This window comes from Triturus cristatus, chromosome 4_1 (genome assembly GCF_964204655.1).
Source record: "Triturus cristatus chromosome 4_1, aTriCri1.1, whole genome shotgun sequence".
Classification (NCBI taxonomy): domain Eukaryota; kingdom Metazoa; phylum Chordata; class Amphibia; order Caudata; family Salamandridae; genus Triturus; species Triturus cristatus.
This window is the reverse complement of record NC_140585.1, coordinates 973,570,027-973,593,786: the sequence shown is the minus strand read 5'-3', so window position 1 is coordinate 973,593,786 and position 23,760 is coordinate 973,570,027. Positions and strand designations below refer to the sequence as shown.

At 44.4% G+C, this 23,760-nt stretch overlaps 1 protein-coding gene across 5 annotated transcripts in view; it reads right to left on the bottom strand.

Annotated features, from left to right (window-relative positions):
* OSBPL8 (oxysterol binding protein like 8) overlaps positions 1-23,760 on the bottom strand; it is a 939,874-nt gene that overhangs the window by 274,022 nt on the left and 642,092 nt on the right. For all 5 annotated transcript variants that reach the window (XM_085653858.1, XM_085653857.1, XM_085653859.1 and 2 more), the window contains one exon: positions 10,268-10,338. In XM_085653858.1, coding sequence (XP_085509984.1) covers positions 10,268-10,338 — 71 coding nt within the window. The remainder of the gene's footprint in view (positions 1-10,267; positions 10,339-23,760) is intronic.

The window sequence follows — 23,760 nt, the reverse complement described above, 5'->3', positions numbered from 1 at the left end:
TTGCAAGGATTTCGATTTGTTATTCGAAAACACTCAAAAAGGAAGGTACTAGCTGATATTTATGCAAAGATTCTGCACTTACAGAGCTAAGCATCTCTCAGTTTCAACTTAATTCATAAAGTACTCAAACTGACTATGGCAGGGAAGCTGGCTTAGGAAATTCTTCTGGAGGAAATATTGATGAAATATTCCCTAGATTTAATAAAGGTATGTGAGATCCTGAAAAACATCTTCCAGGCCAAAGTATAGCCTTATGATCAGTAATTTGAGCTCCCTGAAAGGTACTTTCTGTACCAGGCTTCGAAGAGGTACTGCAACCAATACCATAACCCCAGCAGATTTGCCCAGGGACAAGAAAGCTACGTTTATCAAGTCCTTATTTTTTCTTTTAAACTAAACTCAGCACAGCAATCTTCCGTTTTAGAAATGAAAAACATATGCAGAAATGATTATATCTTATCACGGGCAAGACCAGTGCATGAAAGGTGTGCCATCAGTAGGAACCCCATCTAAACTATCTACTGCTTCATTAATTGGTAATGTATTCCTCACCTCAATGTTCGAGTAAATATTCAAACAAAAAACTACTTAGTAGAAGAAAGCATGTCATTCTAGAACCGGAGGTTAAAACCATGTCTAGAAAATGCTTTGCAAATCTCCTATATGAGCAAAAAATATGTAGAGAATTTGTTCACAATGAACTTTCTGTACATTTTCTTCTCCGCTTCTCCAGCAAATGAAGGCTCACCTTAATATGTAAAATATAAGCATTTACATCTTCCTTTTTAGTTCCCTGATAAACACTTCTTTAATACGAGTCTTCAGAACAGTTGAGCAGTGGCGGCTCCTCCACTAAGGCAGAATAGGGTCGCCCCACTCACGTTATTATCATTTTATTTTTCCTATTGGAGTATCGTTATTATCATATCGTTATTATCATTTAATTTTTCCTATTGAAGTATCGTTATTATCATTTTATATTTCCTATTGAAGTGAGTGGATCTCGGGGCGGGACAACGCAGGGGCAGGAGTGGTTTACACTCAGGCCGGCCAAACAGTCCAGTGCACTTTGCATCTTCCCCACCAGGCTGCATTACACAGCCTGGTGAGGAACGTGCAAAACCTCCCACTCCCCATCTGGGCGCCGTGGTTCAGCACTCAGACCAATCACAACGCTGCATTGCAGTGTTGTGATTAGCTATGGGGAGCGTGGGAGCTTTCTGCTCCTTCCTGCAGCCGGCAAAGACAGGAAGAAGAGGACCGAGAATAGGAGGCGGCCGGCCCAGTTAAGTGTATTTTTAGGTCGAGCATTTGAGACCTCTTGGATATGCTTTCGTATATATACTTTATTAGTATATACTTTAGATGATACTTATATGTTTATGTACTTTGTGGGCTCTGGAGATTAGTCCTAGGACTTGTCTGCTTCCGCTTAGGGACTTTTTTCTGTTCAACTGCCTCTATTTAACTGTCTTGATAGAAAATGACCAGCAGAGGTTAGTAAAATACCAGAATTGCTTTCTGCTGAGGGTCTTTCTTTTTTTTATTTTTCTGGCAAATGCCTCTATTTAACTTTCTTGATCGAAAATGACCAGCAGAGGTTAGTAAAATACCAGAATCACTTTAGCATTCTCTAGATTCCAGTCCATAGAAATTTTCTTACACGAGCACCCGCAGACAATAATATTTTTTTCAAATCTTGTATTTTTAGTGATACGACCACAGAAGGCCCTGCTTTTATATTAAAAACAGAGCTTTGGCCTATACCATTTCCAGCTGAAAGGCAATATTTTCTGTCCATGTGTTCCCATACCTGGCGTGTCACACAGTTTGGTGCTTACTTCCCTTCCATATTTAAGAACAGTTTATGTTTCAGCGCCCAGGCTAATGTGCTCCATAGCCAAGTACATATAAGGTCCCAAAGACGAGACCGAATGCATTGCAAAGGCTTCTTTATTTTGTTTTGTTTCTTGCCTACCACACCCTCCCCCCCCCAGCCCCTGCCCCCGCCCTACTACTCGCGATCAGTAGCAGCCGCTAGAGCAGTTGAGACATACATATGGGCGCCTAATCCGTAAAGGAGATTAGAAACAGTTATAATTAGTTGGATACTCGGCATTGAAAATGTGCTTCGTCTGGAGACACTACCCACTAGAAGCTTAAGAACCTAAGGCACATACAATGTCTGTGGAAGGCTCTGCTCACACAAACAAACCTCTTGTCGCTCTGAGAATAGAATAGAAACATTCCGGCTGCAATCTAAACATCATGGGTATTTGAAAAGCAGAGGTGCCCTCTTCTTTCCTGTTTCAAGCTCTTGTAGATAAAGAAAGGGTGGCCAAGGCATAGCATGTCCAAATCCATGAAACCATGTCGAACTGTCTAATTTAGATATCATGCTACTCAAGCATGGGGACTAAGACATGGGATAAAGCGCCTTTTGCAAGGATGGTGAAGCTTCAGGTAAATATTCAGGAGATATGTTAGTCTCATTTCTCTCATTAGGAGGAATGTCTAAGCATTTCTAAAGGCAGACTTTCTGGAAGACAAGAGGACAGACAATTGTTTGTGCTAGCATATGCTGTGATTTGTCAAAAATATACACAACTTAACGCAGCAAAGACTTAAAGCCTATTCCAGAGCAAAATACCCAAATTCAATGCAACTTTTTAACCCTTAGTCACGGGGCTTCAATATTTCATATCTAAACGAATCTGAGATGATCATTTTATTGACAAAGGTCTGTTGAGACAATGTGTTTCTGCTGACTGGATGGTGCACTACTGAAAGGAGTGGTTTGAAGTCGAAATTTAAAGGACCCACAGATTCAAGCTGAAAAGTAAAGGCTCTGTCTTCCAATGTTTATGGGTAAACACAATACAAGATATCTGCACTTTTCCCACTCTCTGAATGGATCCTAGCCAAAACACCAGTAAGTTCATAAATGGCATGTAAACAAGAGGTTGTATTCACCCCTAATGTTCAGTACTTCTGAATATTTTTGGTATCGACAAAATGCACTGCCCAACAAATACAAAATGTGCGTAGTTAAGTAAGCAAAAGGCTTGTTATGTGTCTTTTTGTGTGTCAAATGAGAATAATGGCCCAAAAGGCACGCAGTGTTAACTGACTGCAATACTAGGCTGGTGGAAGAGCACATTTTCTTTCTGATGCTTTCCAGTCTTTTGGCTTCCCTGTCTGGGGGTGTGGAAGGGAACGCACCACGATAAGTGAAAGCTTGGACAACAAAGCTTTTTGTGGTGGGATGGGCGGTGAGGAAAGCTGGGTCGCCAAGTGCAGGGTGAAGGTGGCGGGCAATTGTTCTGTTTACAGGAGCGCCTGTGCTGGGCTTGGGCCAGGTGCCCAGAAAAACGTCCATCAAGGACTTTTTGAAGAGCAGCAAGGGTTCAGAGGCGGAGAAACCAGGCTGCAGAATGTCTGTCAAGATGTTAGTCTTGACTGCCACTGTAAGAAACTGCAGGTCGAAGACCTCCACAGCCCTAGGCACCACCATTGCAAATGATGCACCGTCCTCCATAGCCAGGTTAGGGGGAGGCAGCATGCCAGAATCTGGGGAGGTGTCCAGGCCACTGGCATCACCCAGTTCCTCATACCAGTGCAGATATTGAGGTTGATGGATTTCCAAGGGATCCCGCTGCCCCTCCCAATCCTCATCATCCATTCCCAACCCTTCAGAACAGGGCAGGCTGAATGGCATGAAGCCATACAGCTTTTTTGAAGCCGGTGGACGCCCGACTGGCTCAGTGTCGTCCCAAATGAGGATTGGTGAGGCTGTATCAGGTGATGCCGAGTGCCTCGGTGTCTGACGCTGTGCCAGGGAAGTTTGCGGAGGTACGGGTGGAGCTGGAGGCGCGGAATCTACAAGTCTCCTTCATCTGAACCTGTGGGGCCAGCAGGCGCGCCGGCAGGATCAGGCCACCCAAAAATGGCACACATGGCGTCATAAAATTCTTTCAGTTGGGCGAGGTCTCTCCCGGCCCCGGAAAAGGGTGGGAAATGCAGAGCCGACCAAGGCACCTCGAACGCCGAGGGCCCTTCGTCTCATCGCACGACCAACGGGTTGAAGTTTAAGCATACTTCGACTTCTTGTGGTGGCTCTTACCTGACCGATAGGACTTTGAGGAAGAGGACTTTCGGCCCTCTGGAGCGGTGTTCAGACCTTCCTATCGACAGGAATGAGATCGGCTAGGCAACCTCCGTGGTGCTGTACGCCAGGCCACATTCAGCTTTAGGAACTGCTCCCTTAAAGCCTTCGGAGCCATGGCCCGACAGTTGGAGCACGACTTCCTGTCGCAGTCGCACTCCAGCAACCAGAGACACACTAGCTGGGGGTCAGTGACTGACATGTCACGGTGACAAGCGCCGCATTGCTTGAACCCCCAAGGTCTTCTTGCTAGACAGCCCTACGCACCAAGAGAAATTGCCCAAAAGACAAAAAAGTCTGTCAAAAAAGGACAGGGGGTAGCTCTCGGACAGATCAGCGCTGGCTAATGCAGAAGGAAAAGAACAGACATCAGCACGCCGAAGTGGCGGTTATACTGACGATGCAAACGTCACGACCAACACGAAGAAGGAAACGTCACGGGAAGTCCACTGACGCCACCTACCGGTGTGCAGGGGTACTGCTATCAAAAATCTACAAGATCCAGCCTGACACCTTGTTAAGATAAGGAATTTGCAGCTTAGTCTATCCTTCATAAACCCTACTTGGCCTGCATCAACCATGCCTAGTATGAGAAGCACCAATCTTTGTGAAAAGATCCACGGCTATATGGAGTAGTGCAATCGGCCTATGAGCAGCACCAATTTCTGGGTCTTTACCCACATCATGTATCAGGGAGATGTTGGCACAGTGTATTGAGAGGGCAACTTCAAGAATGGCCATCAAAGTAGTTGTACAGAGTGGTTAATGGTATTGCCAAGTATGCGAAAAATGTTTTATAGAAGAATAATGTGAAGCCGCCTGGCGCCAACAATTTAGTATCACCCTCTCCCCAGGGCCCTCTTAACTTCTCAGGGAGCATTAGGCTGCTCTAGTTCTTGCCTCCAATAGGTGTCTAGGGACAGCATGTAACAATGCTGGAAACATGCTTTAACTTTTTCGAAGTTTTGAAAGTCTTGGGAATAAAGTGTCTGAAAGAACATTCTAAACTCTTACCATTTATCTGGCCCCTTAATTGCAAAAGTCCCATTGTCCCTCTTTTTCTTTATGTATCTCCTGGCAGTCTTGCAATGGACTTGACGCGCTCATAGAGCTTTACCTGACTGTCTTAGTCATATAAGATCTGGCCCAACTTGAAGAGTGACCTCTACACTCACTTTGTCCAGAGGACGTTCAATTGCCCCCTCATGTATGCAAGTTGCCTACAGGACTTTAAAGTTCTGTTTACCAAGTTTTTCTAGGGGAGCTAATCCCAACACCAGACAGTCTTCCACCGCATTGTTTTCCTCCAGCTTGTCCACCATCATTACCATTGCCTCCCCGTGACCGATCTTGTTGCTAATGGGGTATCACCTTCTTTATTTTGAAAAACTAGGCTAGATTGGCTTCATCACACGTTCTCGAACTATGTCCAGGGACATTTACCAGTGGGTTTACGGTGCCTTAAGAGGGCCTTCGTCATGGTCTGATATTGAGAAATCTAAGACATCTGAAGAGAGTAATCTGTGCATTTATGGGTAGGAGAGAAGGATACAATTGATCTTCAAATAGGACCTAAGCACATTGGAAACGGAGAAGTCACTGTCATCTGGGTACAAAGTACACCAAGCAACCTCCAGCCCTCTGGCCCTTTGAGATGATCCCTGTTGTGTGGCCCCTGGAGCTACCCCTGTCCAGTCCAAGGTGCCATGCAAGATTAAGAACTCCCCCCATTATCGCCTTTTTCCTGGCTCCTTTCATGAGCTCTCCAAAAGTGGGTTTCAGATTGGTCTTGTCTGGCCTTTGTTTATGTCTATGCATGTAATAGTGGACCTGTGCTCACAAATCTGTACTCTCCGGAACCACCCCTCGTTCCTCACTATAGTAACCTTCTATCCTGCCAGTTTGTTCTTTTCAAGGATTGCTACCTCTGCTGTCTTCGTAGGTGGTGATGCGCAATACTGCATTGGGTACTTCTTGCTTCTCACTCAAAAGAGGTCACTGAGCCACAGATGAGACTCCTTAAGGAAAAGGAGAACGGAATCATGTCCCTGGAAATATTGCTTAAGTTGGCAGATGTTAGAAGAGTTCAGCCCCTATTTGTTAATTGAGAGCCAATTAAACGTGCCAGTCAATAATATAATAATTAAAGTATATTCAGCTCAGATATTATGTTGTACTAAAGATCTCAGAGGGTCTGTCACTCCTCATCCCTACCCCCTCATGCATGGTTCCAATCTTCTAATGCCTCCCCCGAATTAAGGCCCTGCGCTGGCTGTAAAGTCATTGAGCCTGTTTCAGGCCCAGACCCCACTCACTGAGGAGTCATTCCCTGGAGGATGTTAGCTCTATCAGCCTGTGGCTAACCCTGTTCCAGCACACATTTTTTGAGTGGTTTGTCCGGATGGCTGGTGATCTCTCAGGTTGCGGCTGTTCTTCAGCGCAGGGATCCAATCACAACAGAACTTTAGTTTCCATCCCAATCAAATTGATCTCATTTTACCGCCCCACTCAAACATGAGGTGGAAGGAATGCTCCAGCAGTATTTGATTTTTTTCCTTCCTTAAGTGATACGCTGGTTGTTTAAAGTCTCATATTTTCTGCAGGATCAATACTAAGAAGTCCTGTTAAATTTGGATTTTGATGCTATGCATGTTGAGATCTTTTCCCCAGAGGTAGGTCCACCCTACTCTGAAGGAACACCGAATTGGTGTCAGTTCCCGGGTGAGGGTCTATCCCTCTCAAATCACTGGGATAAGCTGCAGGTGCTCCAAACTCTACAGCATGCTTAAGGTTTACCCTTCCAGGAGGAATAGGTGGTTTAGCAACAGTCCTGGCACACACACATTCCCTTGAAGCCTCTTCTATAGTGAGGGCTCCTAATCATATCTAGGAGACACTCCGTTTTCTGGGCCCTTCCTCCGCTTTTCCTTTTAAGCCCCATCAGTCACTTGAAACTGCTCCCTTGTGGCCAGGGAAAGCGTCGGTGTCTGCTGCCACTAGAGGCGATGCCTGAGGGCCCAGGTGGGTGCCTGCTCCTCTCCGCTCCTAGGATGGCCAGGTTTCCGGACCCAGATGGTCGGAACGCCAGGGGGAATCTCGCTGTATGGGGCCTCTGACTGACAGAGCCAAGAGTCCATGTTTGCTTCCATCTTGGCTCCTCCCCAAGAGTCGCATTCTTCAGGTGAAGTGCAGCGGTACAACATATCTTTTTGTCCGGTAAGTCCTATTTCCTGCTTTACATTTCTGGAAGCACAGTGCTTTCCAGAGCTGATGCATTTTGCATTTTGATTAAAGCAACAACTGTGTCAGGCTCAGTGTCAATTACACAAATCTGGATCTTGCTGTGGAACTTTAAATGTATTTATCAATATTTGTGTGGCCAACTATATCTTTGCAAGCACTAAGAATTTTACCTGACCTATATGCAAAAGTCCTGGTGCCAAAGGAAGCACGGGCTTTGGAGCTGCTCTTGACTGAAGTGCCTCTAGGATAAATATAAAGGCTACTTTAGTACTCTAGAAAATGCTTAATTTTGTTGCAGCTCTAGCTAAAACCTCATGAAAGTTGATAATATCTACAGGGGATGCTTGAGAAGGAGAAGCTGCATGTGAAGTCAGGGTATACAAATGTGCATAATCAGTGTCTGAGAAACAGGATTTCAATCCTAAAGGAGACAGATCATTTCTCCTTTTTTCATCTACACGATGAAGGAAGACAGAGTGGATGAAGACAAAGAGAAGATATAGATATTGTCTTGGAAACTGTTCTCGGAGGAGATTGTTGCAGAGGGTGAAGATGTTCCCGCACTGGATACTCAAATGGAATAGTAAGAATATTCCATTTTAATCACAATGGACGAGAGTCTGGTGTAAAATTAGCTTGAGGAGGATTAAGAAGGCTTAGCTGCTGACTGTACTACAGTACTTGATTTTTTCCTGTATGATGAAGTCAGAGATAGTGACAAGCATGCCCTAGGAGTGTGTAACAAACGAGCTGGCGAGACATAAAAACACACAATGAGAGTGTGATATTTCCTCACTTGAATCCACTCGACGTTGATGATGGTAATTTTGACGGTGGCGCCGTGTGGGAGACAAAGGTGTTGTTGATGTTGAGTGGTGATGTTTGAATGTGTTGACACTGGACATCACTGATATTCTGACGGTGAAAGGAACTGTCGATGCCACCTCACCGTCAATCCTCCCTTCTCTATTGTTGCTTTCCATGTAACTGAAGTGGCATGTAGAGTAGACCGGTAATTCTGGTCTCTATGTCTGTGATGTAAAGGTGTAGAACCTACTTTAGGCTGCATATAAGTAGGTACTGAGGGTCTCTGTGTCAATGGTGATAGTCTTGACGTATAAAACAAACGACATCTACTGTGATGATGTCAACAAAGTTCATCTCGGATTTTCTCTGAGCATCTCACTTTTGAGAGCGTGCTTTAGTCGGAGATGCTTTTTTCTCTACTCTCTCTCTACTTCAGCCTTCTTATTTTGGTGCATTCCTTTAAGTCTGATGTGCTCTCTGTCCTTCAAAGAGTTATTTTAGACTTCTTTTGGCATACAATGCAGTCTTTAACAGTACGAGGTGGAGGAAGGCAACCCGCACAGACCTTGAGGGTAAGAGACTGCTTTCTTTCCACCACAGGATTTACACTTCACAAAAAGAGAACGCATTTTGAGAAGGAAATAATGCCCAAATGTGGTAAACAAATTATCACACTCAATACATCAGATTCTTAAATGTGTTGAGGGAAAGTAAAATCTTTAAAATAATAGATTTTGCAGATTCTTGTAGGAGCTGGATTAAAGAACTGAGTAAGTGAGGCAAACTGCTGGGACAATGCATTGAGAGCAGCGGAATCTCCAGGTGTTCTTGAAGGGACAAAAGTCCTTTTCACTCTGTTTGCAAAAGAAGTGTATAACAAAATTTTTTCCTGCTCCGTTCACATTTTAACCTGAATTTCCTCTTAAGATGTTGAAATATAGTTCTTAAAATGTTGGCAGGTTGAAACGATATGGCTATTCCAAAAAAATATACCACTTGTAATAAACTGTTCTAGGGTGCTGTTCATACTATGGACAAAGGGACTTTGGAACCCTGTGCTTCATTGTATGAACATCATATCTATGGTACAGTACTCTGGGTTCACGTAGATAGGGAGAGATCATTCAAGCGTTTATGACCATCAATGAAGAACCTAAAATACAGAAGTATACATATTTCAAAGGGCATGGCATTTTACCTTAACGTAGGCTGTTACTGAAACGTTCTGCCTCTTTCCCATGCCTTTGCTCCCCCCATTAGTGACAAAACATTTTTTATAGCACTATGGGTGCAACACAGAATAACAATTGTCTATAGAAATAAGTAAAATGGGCGTCAATTTTGTAAATAGGACAAGTTTTTTGTTTTTTTGCATTGACACACACCCTTCTGTCAAGGAAGTGCATGCCTGTGCAGGGCATGGATTGCAACATCCCAGAAAAGGAAACCCTCCAGTACCACAAATTTGTTTGTTCCTGCATGTTGTAACTTGCATCTTAAACGCACTACTAGACTGTGGCTGGCAAAACTGACTCAATAAAAGCAATGATTCATCCTGTTTAAAGATCTAGCCTAGTGTGCTGAATTCCACACTTCTGAAAAGATTAGTAGGGTTTTGCATGAGTGAGGGGCGTGTTTGCCAGGGGCCCAGCTGGTCCACATCTCTGCTTGTGGGCATTGAGGCATATCAAAAACGGACACGGACGTAATTTACTCAGGCTTTGGAGAATGGCAACTTAGGAATGCAACTTTATTCAGAAAAAACTGCTACACTTTGAGAGATAAGTACGAGATAATTATACCAAGTTACACAAATTAACCAAAATGTAATAAACCCTCTAGTCTCGACGTTTGGTATATATCACCCATGTACACAACAAACCACAAATACTAGTAAAGCAGATATTTAGGGAAATTATATACTGTTGGAAGGCTCTGTTAAGACATGTCACCTATCCTTTCGAAATTGCACAGTTTAGAACACAATTTAAAAAAATATAAAATGAGTATCTAGCATTATTAACACAAATTAGAAAATGCAGTAGAGATTACCTTGCTTTTGGACATGGATTGTGCAGAATCATCTTTAAGCTGTAAAGCGTCATCCTTCCCTCTGTCAAAACCTTATTAAATAAAAAAGTTACTTTTATGAGCTGATACGATACGTGAGCAGATGATAACACATTTAATCACACATTAAAAACGTAATTAGAGTACTTCATTATTTAAAAATCGCATACCATTAATTCCTAAGCCTGATGGCAACATTAAGGCAAACAAGTTATGATCCAACCCAAAATATTTTTTATATGAAATTAACTCAAGGAACAATGCTAACAAACTATATAGTCCAACAAATGTGTGGGATCACACATTTCAATATAGTTTAACCCTGTAGTTTATAGTATCATCACATGTTAAACGTTAGCACAGACAATTTGTAATTTAAAATCGTTTATCAGTTCTTTTTTGGTGTACCATAATGATCTTTTCTTGCTCTGTAGAGAGTGAAGGCTCCACATTCACCTATTTCACACTTTTTTTTTCGTGTTTAATTTTAGTAGCCAGCTCATCTCAGAACTCTATCCACCCTTGATACTTGCTCACCCACTGGATGCCCCCTTTACAAAATTAATTCCCCCTTTTTAGGTTTTGCCCATGAGAGAGCTTTTAGCTGTCTGTAAACTAAAGCCTTGTAGACTATATGAACAAGCAATGGCAATGCTAATAGGTCTCACTAACGAATGAAAGTGTCTTCGCGTCAGTGATGGATTTAGGCATTCAATAATTCTTCATATATTCACTTTGTCCCTCATCTTTGCACTCCTGCATCAATTTATCCATTTACCGACCCATTTTCGCATTCACCCTCTGACACACTACAATAAAACAGACAAACTCAACATACAAGATAAGTTAAAACAAAGCAGTTGTAAAAAAAAGCACATGCTTGCAATAACGAGAATAAACTTAGCAGCGTGTGTCCGTTTTGCAGAGGCATTGTAAAGTTCTATCATTGTTGTTAGACCCGGGATCCCTGGCTGGCTAAGGTAGGTACCTTAGGCCAAATAGGGACCTGCGGTTCCACGTCAGGGAAAGGAAGGTCACCTCTCGAGATAGCCCCGCTCACCCCCTAGGTAGCGTGGCACGAGCAGCCAGGCTTATCTTCAAAGCAAATGTGTAAAGTATTTGCAACCACGCTCACAGCAACCCAATGATGACACCACAAATACACTCCACACGAGTTTTATAAAAACGAGTATAAACTTTATATAAAAAGATATACAATACGACCATTTAATATAAATCCAACATATGCGTATTTGTAATATTCCTTCCGGACGGTTGTTGGGCCAGCCAGCACTTTGAAGTTCTGGCGATAATTATGAGCACTTCTAAACAGTCTACTGTAATCCTAACACCATGTTCTGCAGATCGTAATGCTAGAATCAGGAACTTTTGCAAAGTAAAAAATAATGCAATGCGTACGCAACAATCAGCCACTTTGCAATGTAAAAATAATGCAATGCGTAATACAACCACCAGGTATTACATTATGCAGAAATATGGCAATGCGTAATAGACTAATCAGGTAGTTCATTATACAGAAATATAGTAATCCATAATACACTCCGGCACCGATCACGGTGCCTCAGGCGGTCTCTTCGCCACTCGTGCTGACTAGCAGGTAGCCTCTGACAACAGTTGCCCCCCACACGGGTATGGTATAACACAAAGTGCAACTTCGCACTCCGGCCTCGGTACTGCCACTCCCTTGGCAATACGGGCCGCGATACGAGCCGAAGTAGAGGCTCACGCTGCTGAAATAATGAGGCCGAGAGCATCTCCCTCTGAGCCCGCGCCCCAGGAGTCGACACACGCTACCCGGGGGGCGCAAACTCACTCTCCTCTCCTCGTTCAGCTACTTGGGCTGCCAATGCAATCTTTGGGACTTGTCAACGGCGGGCTCGGGCCGGCAGATCAGCTCCTCCGGGGCTGCCGGTCATGGCCGCTACGGCTACGAAGATATCAGGCTGCCACAGGGCACACACACACAGCATCGCTGAGACTTCCTTGAGCTTTGGGTGCACGATCATCAGGCACTCCACACGAAGGTCTCAGGCTGCACGATGGACACGCACGCAGCGTCACTGAGACTCACTTTAACTCCGGGTGCATGATAACAAGGCAATCCTCACGAAGGTCTACCACTGCACAAAGCACACGCACACAGCGTCGTGGAGACTCACTTGGATCCCGGGTGCACGATGCAAGGCAATCCTCAGGAAGGTCTCCCGCTGCACAAAGCACACGCACACAGCGTCGTGGAGACTCACTTGGATCCCGGGTGCACGATGCAAGGCAATCCTCAGGAAGGTCTCCCGCTGCACAAAGCACACGCACACAGCGTCGTGGAGACTCACTTGGATTCCAGGTGCACAATAACAAGGCAATCCTCACGGAGGTCTCGCGCTGCACAAAGCACACGCACACAGCGCCGTAAGACTCACCTGGATTCCGGTGCACACTGGACAATCCTCACAAAAGGTTCAGGCTGCAAAAAGCACACACACCCAGCGTCGCTGATCCTCGCATGGACTCCAGGTGCCCATGATCATAGGGCACTGCTTACAAGGGACTCAGGCTAAAAACAAGCATGCGCACACAGCACCGCTGAGACTCTCCTGGAAACTTTTGTGTTTCAGAGTTTCCGTAACCGGGATCCAGCTCACCTTGGGCCCTTGGGGATAAGTTACTTCAGGACACAGCACAGCAAAGTCCTTTCAAGCAGGGGGGCACAGCACACAGCACAGTCCCTTCAGCCTTTCCTTGGTCAAAACAGCAAATGGCAGGCCAGTCTCAGAACACACAGCAAGGGTCAGTCCTTTCCTTCAGTCTATTCAGTTGTTTCTTCCTTGGCAAAGGTTCCTCTTGACCATGAAAGTAGCTCCAGTCTTGTTCAATCTTGAACAAGCCATTCTCCAAAGTTCACGGGCTTCAGCTCTCATAGTTATACCCCTCAATGGCTTTGAAGTCTTTGTGTTCAGGGGGCACTGACCCCTGTTCAAACCAGTTATGGGTACCTCCCTGCCAGTGACACCTTCTTCCTTTGATTAGTGGGGTCTGGATTCTCAACCACTCGGTAAGAGATGGGACAATTGTTTTATAGCAGCAACTCGGGCATCTTCACCTCTAGGGACTACTCCCCCCCCCTACACTCCAGATGCAGGTCAGCCTGTTGCTGTCTCACCTCCTCCCCTGCGTCAACACATTCCCCAGATCCTATCGCTTTCAAATCCAGACAGTCAATCCACAACCAGGCAGAGACACACAGAAATGTTAGAGCACAAAAACCCATTCACTTCTAAACACATAATGCAAAAACCACCTTCATAAAAAGATGTGTTATTACATTGTGAGTTCAGGCATACTAAACTTCACGTCTCCATCTTAAGCCTTTGGGAAGATAGGCGGGAAAACATATTACACAGCCTTCCCATTCTATTCTATGGGCAAGATGGCCGGTAAAACAAAATCTATCAGAGCACCAAAAATAGAGGAGGTAGAGGCAAAAAGTCAGGGGTAAACACGCCAAGAAATGGCAGGTCTAACAATTGTCTTAAAGTTCCAGCAAGGCCGCCACATTTAGAACCAACGAGTTGGTCATCTTGGAACAGTAAAACAACACTATGGACAACAGCATTATATCATGGTATGCTGGGTTAGAGAAAATGGCCATATGGGAAGCATTGCACTGCAGATAAAGTAAGCATCAAGCAAGAGACCCGTGAGCACTGCCTTGAGAGGTGTAGGGTACTTTTAAGAAACCAAACCAACAATATAAAGAGAAGAAGCAAAGAAATGAAAGGGGAAGAGAAAATTGAAAACTAAAGGACTGGCCAACCGGCCCAGACACTGAAGCACACTTATTTTCTGGTAAATGTACATCAGAAAGGTTGCCATTCACAAGGCAAGAGAACCAATGACTGATGTGGACTGAACAATTATCTTATGCAATAAACTGTCATGGATGGAAGCAGGGTGTAAATGACCCAGACCAATGGCAGAACAGAGCTGACCCAATGGCTCTCTATGTGTCTCTAAGGATATATATTTATGTAAATTGATGTATGTATTGTTTAATGATTTTCTTTTTTATTATTACAAGAATCTGGCAGACAGCTAAGATAAAATTCTAGCAGGGGACTGGCTTAGAGCTGCTTGGAGACAGGCGTACCTTGACCGAGCTCCAGCACCATTAGCCCGCTGACACAAGAATCCTGGACCCCCAGGTCCCTAGGCGACACACCAGACACTCGGGAGGATAATTTCCGTCCCACGGTGCTGCCCCAGCTGCAGCAGGACGGACCAAGAGTAGGGGGGCCGCGACGTAGCCAAGCAGCGGCAAGATGGCAGGCGCACCACCGTTCCAGAGCTACCTCTGCTGTTACGTGGTGAATGCGGGGCGGCCAGCGCCTGAGAAGATAGAAGCGGGACCGAGAGGTTGGGAACCCAGTCCGTGACACGGATGGGTGGATTCCTAACCATGAGGCCGGCAGGAGACAAACAAGGGTCTATAGATATGGACCCTGCCACCGCTGCACAAAGCCGCAGAGAGGACAGAGTTGAGCCCTGGAAACAAAAGCACTGTGGCTCGAACATGGCAGCATCGAGCAGAGGGCAAGGATGTGTCCAGGTGATACGAGCCCTGCGGTCCCTCCACAGTACTGCTAGACAGAGCATTGGCGCTTGCCCGAAAACAAGGAGCTCAACTGTGACAGGTGGTCTCGAGGAGCTGCCCCCCCATTCTTTTTCCTGTTTTTATGGCAACTGGTGGACACTGGGTGGGGGGGGGGGGCAATCTTAATGGTCTCACATCCCAAAGACTGCACTACCACAGCAGAGACTGCGAGTATTACAGAGAGACAGTACTCCTGGAGGCTGTCAGGTGTGGGATGGCCTGAGTGGATTTACAAACAGTTGTTAGGAAGACTGGTGAGGGTGCACGTGCCCGGGGCTGGTGGATGATCTTCCTGAGGGGATAGTTTTCACTCCTTGGCGATGTCGCTGTGCCCGCTGGTGGTGGCCTTGCCCAGTGGAAGGCTAATCAGAAGCAGGGGGACAGAGAGCAGGACTTGTGGTATAAACTGCCCTACGCAGAGGGCAACACCGTGGAGCTGATCAAGGTGCTGAGAAGAGGCAAGATGGTCCTACGAAAGACAATCAAAACTTTCACTATGATAGCCGCCCCCCCCCGCCCAAAGTGGTGAAGAGAGCAGTGGTAGGGGGGATAATGGTGGACAACAAAGGACTCGAGGCACATACAGTGGCAATAAAGGCGGTCATAAAGGAGACTAAACTAGCATTGGAATTTAAGATTGATGGAGTAGCATAGGAGGTGAACATCCTGAGAGTTGAACATCCTTAGAGTTGAACATTGGAAACTGGCGGGCACAGTGTTGTACATGGAGACTGCACTAGCACCAGTCGAACCCAAGATGGCTGACACCATGGCCTGTATGCGTATGCTAGAAATGGAAATGGTCAAATTGGCAGACAAAATCAATGATGCAGATGGACCGTCCCAGAGCAACAATATCTGACTGGTGGAAGTCCTGGAAAAAGTGTAAAGCCCAAGCATTAAATTATCTTGAAGAGTGGCTATCCTCGGTGGTGATGGAGGGGAAAACCTTGAAGTGGTTTACTGGTGAGAGAGCTCAAAGAGTTCCCAGGAAGCTGCTGGTGTCCAAGGCACCGCTGAGGACGATCGTTGTCAGACTGTTAAACCTTCGAGACCAGGATGTTGTCTTGCAAATGGCGAAGATACAAGAACACTGGCAGATAGAGGGAAAGGCAATTAACATCTTCGCAGATTATACAACGGCAGTTCAATGACAAAGGGAGACCTTCTTAGGAGGGATGCAGCACCTCGGGTATTAATCTTCCCAGCAAAACTACACATAATTTTTCATGTGACCTTGCACTTCTTCACAATGGCGACTGATGCGTGAAACTGGTTAGAGGGCCATGGTCATTCTCTCCCGGAGGACAGAGAGCTGGGCAGAGCATCAAAAGGGCGGCCGTGCAGGCGACATGGCAAGTGCAGAGCCGCTCACAAATGACCAAGTCGAGACTGAGACAGCGAAAGTGGTAGAGGACGTTCGGAGGTCGGGCACATTGGGGACGTCCAACATATGAGAACCTCTACTCCAGGGGACTGAGGAGTCTGGTGATGAAGATTCAGATCAGGGAGGAGCAGAAGAGGACGCAGACTTACCAGTGGTTACCCCAATGACATCTGAGGAAATAATCTATAGTCTTCTCTGGAAGTCACATCTCCCTGGAGCGACACGATGCACAGCAATTGGACTAAACCACTTTGTCATGACACACACCCTTAAGTTACTTACATGGAACATTAATGGGTTAGGGAATCCGATAAAACGGGAATAGTACTACAAGTTCTGGGCCGATATGCAGCGGATGTACTGTTCCTACAAGAGACACATATGAAAGGGTCTAACTGTCCTTGCCTGGGGCGAGGAAAGTATAGAGTAGCTAGTCACTTGAGATACACTACTAACTCAAGAGGGGAATATATCCTGCTTAGGAAGTCACTGGCCCTCCAGGTGGTACAGCCCTGGACTGATGACCTTGGTAGATGTACAACATTACCTGATGAATGGGAAAAGGAGACAGTGGCCGTGGTCAATGTGTACACCCCACCGGGTATGCAATTAGACGCACTGCAGAGGGTGGGAGTTGTTGCTGAGCCTCCCCACAGCTACTACTATCCTGGAAGTTTTTTTTTTTTAATGGTCCTATATGCGCCCTAGATAGGATGCCCCCTGGACCGACACATCATCCAATGGAGGGCATATTAGAGAGCTTTATACAGGCAATAGGAATGGGAGACATTTGGACATTCCAGCATGGACGCATAAATGCGACCTAAGCTTGTTTGGTCAGTATCTGTGTTCCACAATTGAGTCTGCTCTACTTCCACACCAGGCACCATTACACAAAATTTTGAATTTGGTACACTCTCAGACTTCGTTTTGTATGTACGTTTCTTATTAAAGACTGCTTTAGTTGTCTGTCAAAGCTCATGGTTTCACAAAGAAAATAATAAAAAGCAGTATTTAGCATGTTAACCCAGTATAAACAAGCTTCATTGTTCTTAAATAATAAGAGAAACATTCAAAGTACCCTCATATCAAATACATTGGTAAAGGGTTCCACATGATATCCCTGTGACTAGTGCAATAGGAAACGTTTTAAATTGTAAACTCTGAAAAATACAACAGGAGAAGGTTACTCATTGTGAAATCTGACAAATCCAATAGGAATAGGCCTTGCATATTTTTACATAAGAACTTTTCTTACAAATCCCTCTACATGATTAACTGTGAGAGGTCTTGTTTTCTTTGAGAAAGGTATGGGTAGGTGTTTTATTGCGTGTTAATTCTTTTTTTTTTTTTTTTAAGTAAGCGCACCTCAATTTATTAGCTGTTATTGAGTGCTTTGCAGAGTTCTCAGTTTATAACCTACACTACCTCGACTGCCACGCCTCAGTACCCAGAGGCTCAAGATCTAAAGGGGTGTGCTTGGTGCTCAGTTTGGGTGAATTCGAAAGGAGTCCTAGTTTACAACTGAAGCCCAGTAACACTAATTACCCTCCAAACTAGTTCCCACATAACTGCAATGGAGGCGACCTGTTACTCTCCAGAAACCGGCCTTGTACCCCAGGGCCCCTGCCAGGGCACTGCAGGCTCAAACAGTTGCAGTGCTGATCGCTGCCATGCAGGGCAGCCGGCAGCAGCAGGGCCAGTGCATCATGGCAGGCCGCCGAGTTGTGAATTCCCTACTTCTAGGGTGTTACAGTGAGCCTGCCACATGTGGCAAACCAGCTGCTCGTCAGCCTCACTGTACCACATAAGCACATGGAAGGCACTTTGCTGCGCATGGGCACTGTGTACGCATGAAGGCAGAGGAACGACTGTTAACGAACTGAGGCCGGAATAAGCCAGCGAGACCAACTGCCAGAAAACGCCGCGGAGCAGGTCATGTGAGGCCACAGCCAAAGCCATGCCCTCATATGAAAGGATCCGAGCACTAAGGAATCCGGGGCAGGGTTGAGACTCCTTCCCTTTTGCAATTGGTGTTTGGTGACGTCAGAAAACGGTTGAGCACGTAAGGGAGGCAATTCAAAGGGGGCGGGTAGGTTGGTAAGCCGTCTAGCAGTCACTGGGCAAGGTTTCTTAAAAGTAGACCAATGGGAATCATTGATCATTAATTTCAACCACATCATTGTGCAGCTTCATTGAGAAAAGGCCACGTTAAATGTAAATCACAGTTACAGTAATTTTAACTATACTTGGATAATCTAATAAGCTAATGCACAGTGCCTAAAATGATATCCACGCTAAGTGAAAATTTATTTTAAAGACCCTGAAATCTTACAATAAAGATTCTACTAACAACTGAGCATTCTATGAACCAGTTCAGGGCTCATATTACATACATTGCGAGGAACAGCATGAATTTCACAGTTCTTCCACAGCCCAATTAATACGCAATTCATAACCATATATACATGTGTGCAGGATGTCAGCTTTTACAATTAAAACAGGAGGCGAAAAAAGGGGTTGCGGGGGTCACAGTAACTCGTACTCTAATTTTGCTTTTTTTGATAAATGAAGGTATCTAAGGAGGCTGCCCTGGCTTTCAAGAAAGGAAAATGTGTGTGCAGACGCCGACATAAAGGCAGACAAATGGAACTAAATTCACGCCATGACAGAGAATCATCCTCAGTCAAGCGTGAACAGAATTTCAATCAAGACAGCTGCCCAAGGCGTGGGTGGAAGACAAAAAAACGCTATCTTAATTTATCAGCACTGTCAAAGAATCATTCCAGAGTGATAAACTATTTATTCTATCATATTAGAGCATCTTTATAGCACTTCATGTCCCCTGATGAGACGGTGAAGTGCTCCAGGTTCCATAATGTTCTGGCGTGCGCTTTCATACTGCGCGACTGTAAAGGGTGCTGGTTGTATGGCTACATGGGAGATCTTAGGTGAGGTGTGAGATTTACCCATAACCTCAAAGGGTCCAACTACAAAGTTTGAGGGAAGTTCCATGTCAGAAAGAAAATACCAGGGAAAGAAGAGGAAATCATCAATATCACTCCTGACATTTTGTCCATGATTATGCTATATAGGTTTTTCCCGACTGCTTGCTGAAACGAAGACGTTTTCTAAAACAAATGGGATTCCTAGAGGCCTTATAAAATGAAGTTCCAAGCAACTGAATTCTCTCAAGTGAAATAATGAACCCCCAGCTAAGGAATCCTGTCCCTCTGTTCTTATACATGCCATCATCACTAACCTGTCAAAGAACTTTGCCCCCAGGTCAAAGAGCAAAGAGTTGGACTGTTCTCATATGCAGTTGATACACTGTATTATATCCATCAGTAAGAGGTGCAAGTTCAATTCTTAAAATTACTTTATGCTTGCAGGACACAAAAGAAAACAAACTTATCTATGCAGTTTATAATTAAATCACCCATGTTTCATACATCTAGATTCTTCTTTAGCCTCCCATCTGCACTTTGTGAAGTCTACATTCGGTTGCGCTAAATCGCTCAATGATGGCCTATCAAGAGGTGTCCTACATACATTACAGAACATATAAAATGTGACTATGGGCGACATTTATCAACTATTGACATATGCTCACTTTATACTATCATGTTACAATCTTCACTGGTTGTCCATGCCAGCATGGATTGTATTTAAGGTTGGTTTTTCTAGTTAAGACAGAAGAGGCAATGTACTTCTGCATATACTTCTCATCTTATCACAATCCAGCCTTCAGTGAGTCCAATGCTCACCAAATCCTGACCTTCCTGTTCAAGAAGTCACAGTTAGCAGAGTCATTTCCGTGTAGTGCTCTTCTGCACTATGGAAAACCTGCTCAGCCCCGCTCATTTCAGGAAATGCATATGAATGGATAATTAACTAAAATGATATTCCCCAAACTGATGATCAGTACCAAGTGCAGTTAAATTGGCCTTGTGCACTCCTCTTAAAGGGTATATTCTCCAACTATTTCCTAACACTTGTTGAAGTCCTTACAACAAAACGTAGCCATCCCAAACATTAGCAGCTTTGATCTCTGTGATAAGTGTGCGGGATGCATGGTTTGAATTCATTGACAATCTGATGTCAAGGTAATTAAGGTTGCGTGGTTTGGTGGCCAAAAGCACACTAAATGCACAACAGACAGACTTGTGCAGACTGACTGCAGATTCAATGCAAGTGTCAAAAACTGAAACTGCAGGACAATGGCACTAGTAGTCATTGCAGATTTCACAGCAAATGAATTAAAAATAGCAGGATGGATTATAGTTCAGGTCAAGAAAACCTAAGGAATCTTCACTATCGGCAGAATGTTTGCCAGCATGCCACTCTGACCTCATGAAATGTGCTCCATTGAGTTACAAAGAAACCAGTGTAAACATATCAACCACGGCACTGTGGTTTTAATAATTACTCGCATGCAGCATCTCAGATCAACTAACATTTTATTACTGTAGAAAAAAACACTACATTTTCATATGTGTACAATAACACCTAAAGCTTCACTATGGCTCACAACCAAAGTAGGCAATAAAGCGCAAGGCCTGTCTGCAATATTTTCCCAAGGAAATACCTGACAGAGTGCAGAGAGGTTCATAGCCGGATGCACCTGTGAGGTACTAGAAAAGTCCTAGCATACATGCCAGTCTGCACTGCTGTGTACACATGCTTCTGTACAATTATTTATAAAGCACAATTACCACGCAAGAACTGCTTACATCTGAAGATAAGGAATCTGCTGTCTCTGTGATACAAACTGAAGCTTAACAAGCTCATGAAAGAGCACCAGTTACATTACACAAGGTCAGATTCATTTTTTAGGCTTGGGGAGAATAACTGATTTGCCCAGAATCAGAGGATGTTGAGGGGCATGCCCAATTCCTGCCAAACCCCAGTCTATAAGCATTCCTTCATCTCCATTGCAATCTCAATTGTTACACATCTGATAAAACGATCAAAATGAAACAATCTATGGACATGTGACGTTGCTCCTTAGCTCATTCTTACAATTTTGACAACTCATATCATAATACATACATGTTTCTCCGACCCCGCAATATATGATAAAAAGACAACAAAAGTACAATTGAATATCAGATCAAAGCAAATCATGTGATCTCACATCGCCAATTTACCGTCATGATGGTACGGTACCTTTTTCTCAGGCTCAGGGCCTGAATAATAAAATTTAGAACAGCGAAAGAGATCAATGGGGACTCTTAGCGCTACAAGACAGTCAAGCCTGTAAGATGAGTGTTAAAACACTGCTCTTTAATGATTGTCCGTAAGAAACGAGATCTATAGACTGTGTAAAGAGGGCAGAATAATATAAAGTGCTTGGTAGTTTGACAGGAAATCCTGTCACAATGACAAGCCGGCAAGTAGGCGATCCACAAACCTGGGGTCAGGAGGACCCCTAAATGATTAATCATATATTTATGTGAAAATGTGAAAGATAAAACTATATTGGGGAGTTCTAATCCACAAAAGATAGGGCTCCATGCCTGTGCATGTGAAAAGAGCTATATACTGTTGGACTGTTATGTCAATAGCTTTCTCCATTCTTAGCTTTTCCATGCGTTCTAAGAATTTCATCTTAGTCTGTGCCTTGGTAAGAATGCTAATGTTTCCTGTATTTGCCCACAGATCTGCCAGCCCTGAATTCTTGCAAGGATATCTTAACTATGGAATGGCCTGTGCATTGCTCCGTTTTAAACAGTCTTCAACATCACACGTGAATTTCAAATCCGGAGACAGCTATATATTGACCCAAAGCATGATAGGGGCTAGCCTCATCAGATCTTTCAAGTTGTCTAGCCCCCATATCATTATGTGTGATCAGGCTTGTAATGGATCTTGGGAGACCTAAAAGTTTGGACAGAAATGTACTCTCTACTGTCTCTAAGGGCAACACCTGGGCATATCCCCATACTCCCTCCCCATACGTACCACTGACAGACACTTGCTTTCATGTAACATCACTATTTCTTATGATGGGTTTATGTCCCAATTGTTTTAGTAAATCTATAGTGTGCCTCGCATGCTGCTTTAGTAAGTTGTGACCTCTGATTTAAAAGTCTCTCAGGCCAGATTTGCCGAAAGAAAATAATCCCCAGATAGCTAAAAGTTTGTTTTGCTTATTGGTGTACTTCCCACAAAAAACTTCGTAGAGCAGGTGAGTTTGGGGCCACTAGTCAGAATATGAGATTTCTTAAGACCGGCCTTGAGCTTTAAATCGCCCATATTGGTATTTAACACATCCTTCAAAATTTGCAGCCTCTTAGCGGTACACGATAAAAGCACTGCATCGTTCACGTAAAGTACAGGAACCAAAGAACTAAACACTTGTCCACTTTGGGAGTAACCACAGTTAGAGACCTTGACAATGCATCTAGTGCATTAATAGAACATATAAATAAAAACATCCCCCCCCCCCCTCCCAGTAACTGGAATCTGAAACGTCAAATCCCCATCCGGTGTAAAACGAACCCTCATGGTAGTGTCTTGTGGCAACCTTCTCAAAACCATTAGGGTGGGGTGTCAACCCTGGCTCAAACCATCATTTCCCAAAGTGTATCTCTGTTCAATAAATCAAAGGCCGAGGAGAGGGCCATAAAGGCCATATGCATAGCTCCTCTCCTGGCCTTGACATACTTACTAAATAAAAGGGACAGATTGAGTGCTTGTTCTGGGGTGCCTAAGCCTTGTCGAAACCCATATTGGACCTCTGTAAAGAAGGCTCCCTTTTGCCCTGGCTTCCAGTTTCCCCAGGATCACTCCCCCAGCTCATATCACATCTTACAGGACTCAGAACACCCCAACCTGTTTTAAGTTTCTGTCGGCAAGCAAATACGATGTAACAAAAGATGCGCAGTACACAAGCACACTCATTCAATCTACAGCAAATAGCTCTGCTACCATTAAACACAAATTGAAGTTGGTCTTGGACCACCATACCACACCTGGCTAACCACATGAGAGCAGGACAATTGATGTCTATTCATCAAGGGTAGTGTAAGTGACATCACAAATCCCTTTACACTCAGAGGCTTAACCCCGTGACCAATCATTAGCAGCTTGCTATGTGCTGTTGTAGGGCTACGAGAGGAGCAAGGCAAAAAATATAACTGGATAGCACTGCACAGGTTGGAGGACTTCTGAACAACTTCAACCACCAATAAGCAACTGTACAAAACACACTGTGGAGCACAACACACCTTTGTGAAAAAGGCTCTGGTATGCACAAGACCTGGAATTAAGTACAAAAGTAAAGTCCAGATATCAAACAGCACTGTAATGCCATACCAAACATAGAAATCCATCAAACAAATGCCAATTATATACAAGCATGGGCAAAGCCAATTTGTCTGTTTCAGTGGCCTGTCTTTTGGCTTTCTCAAT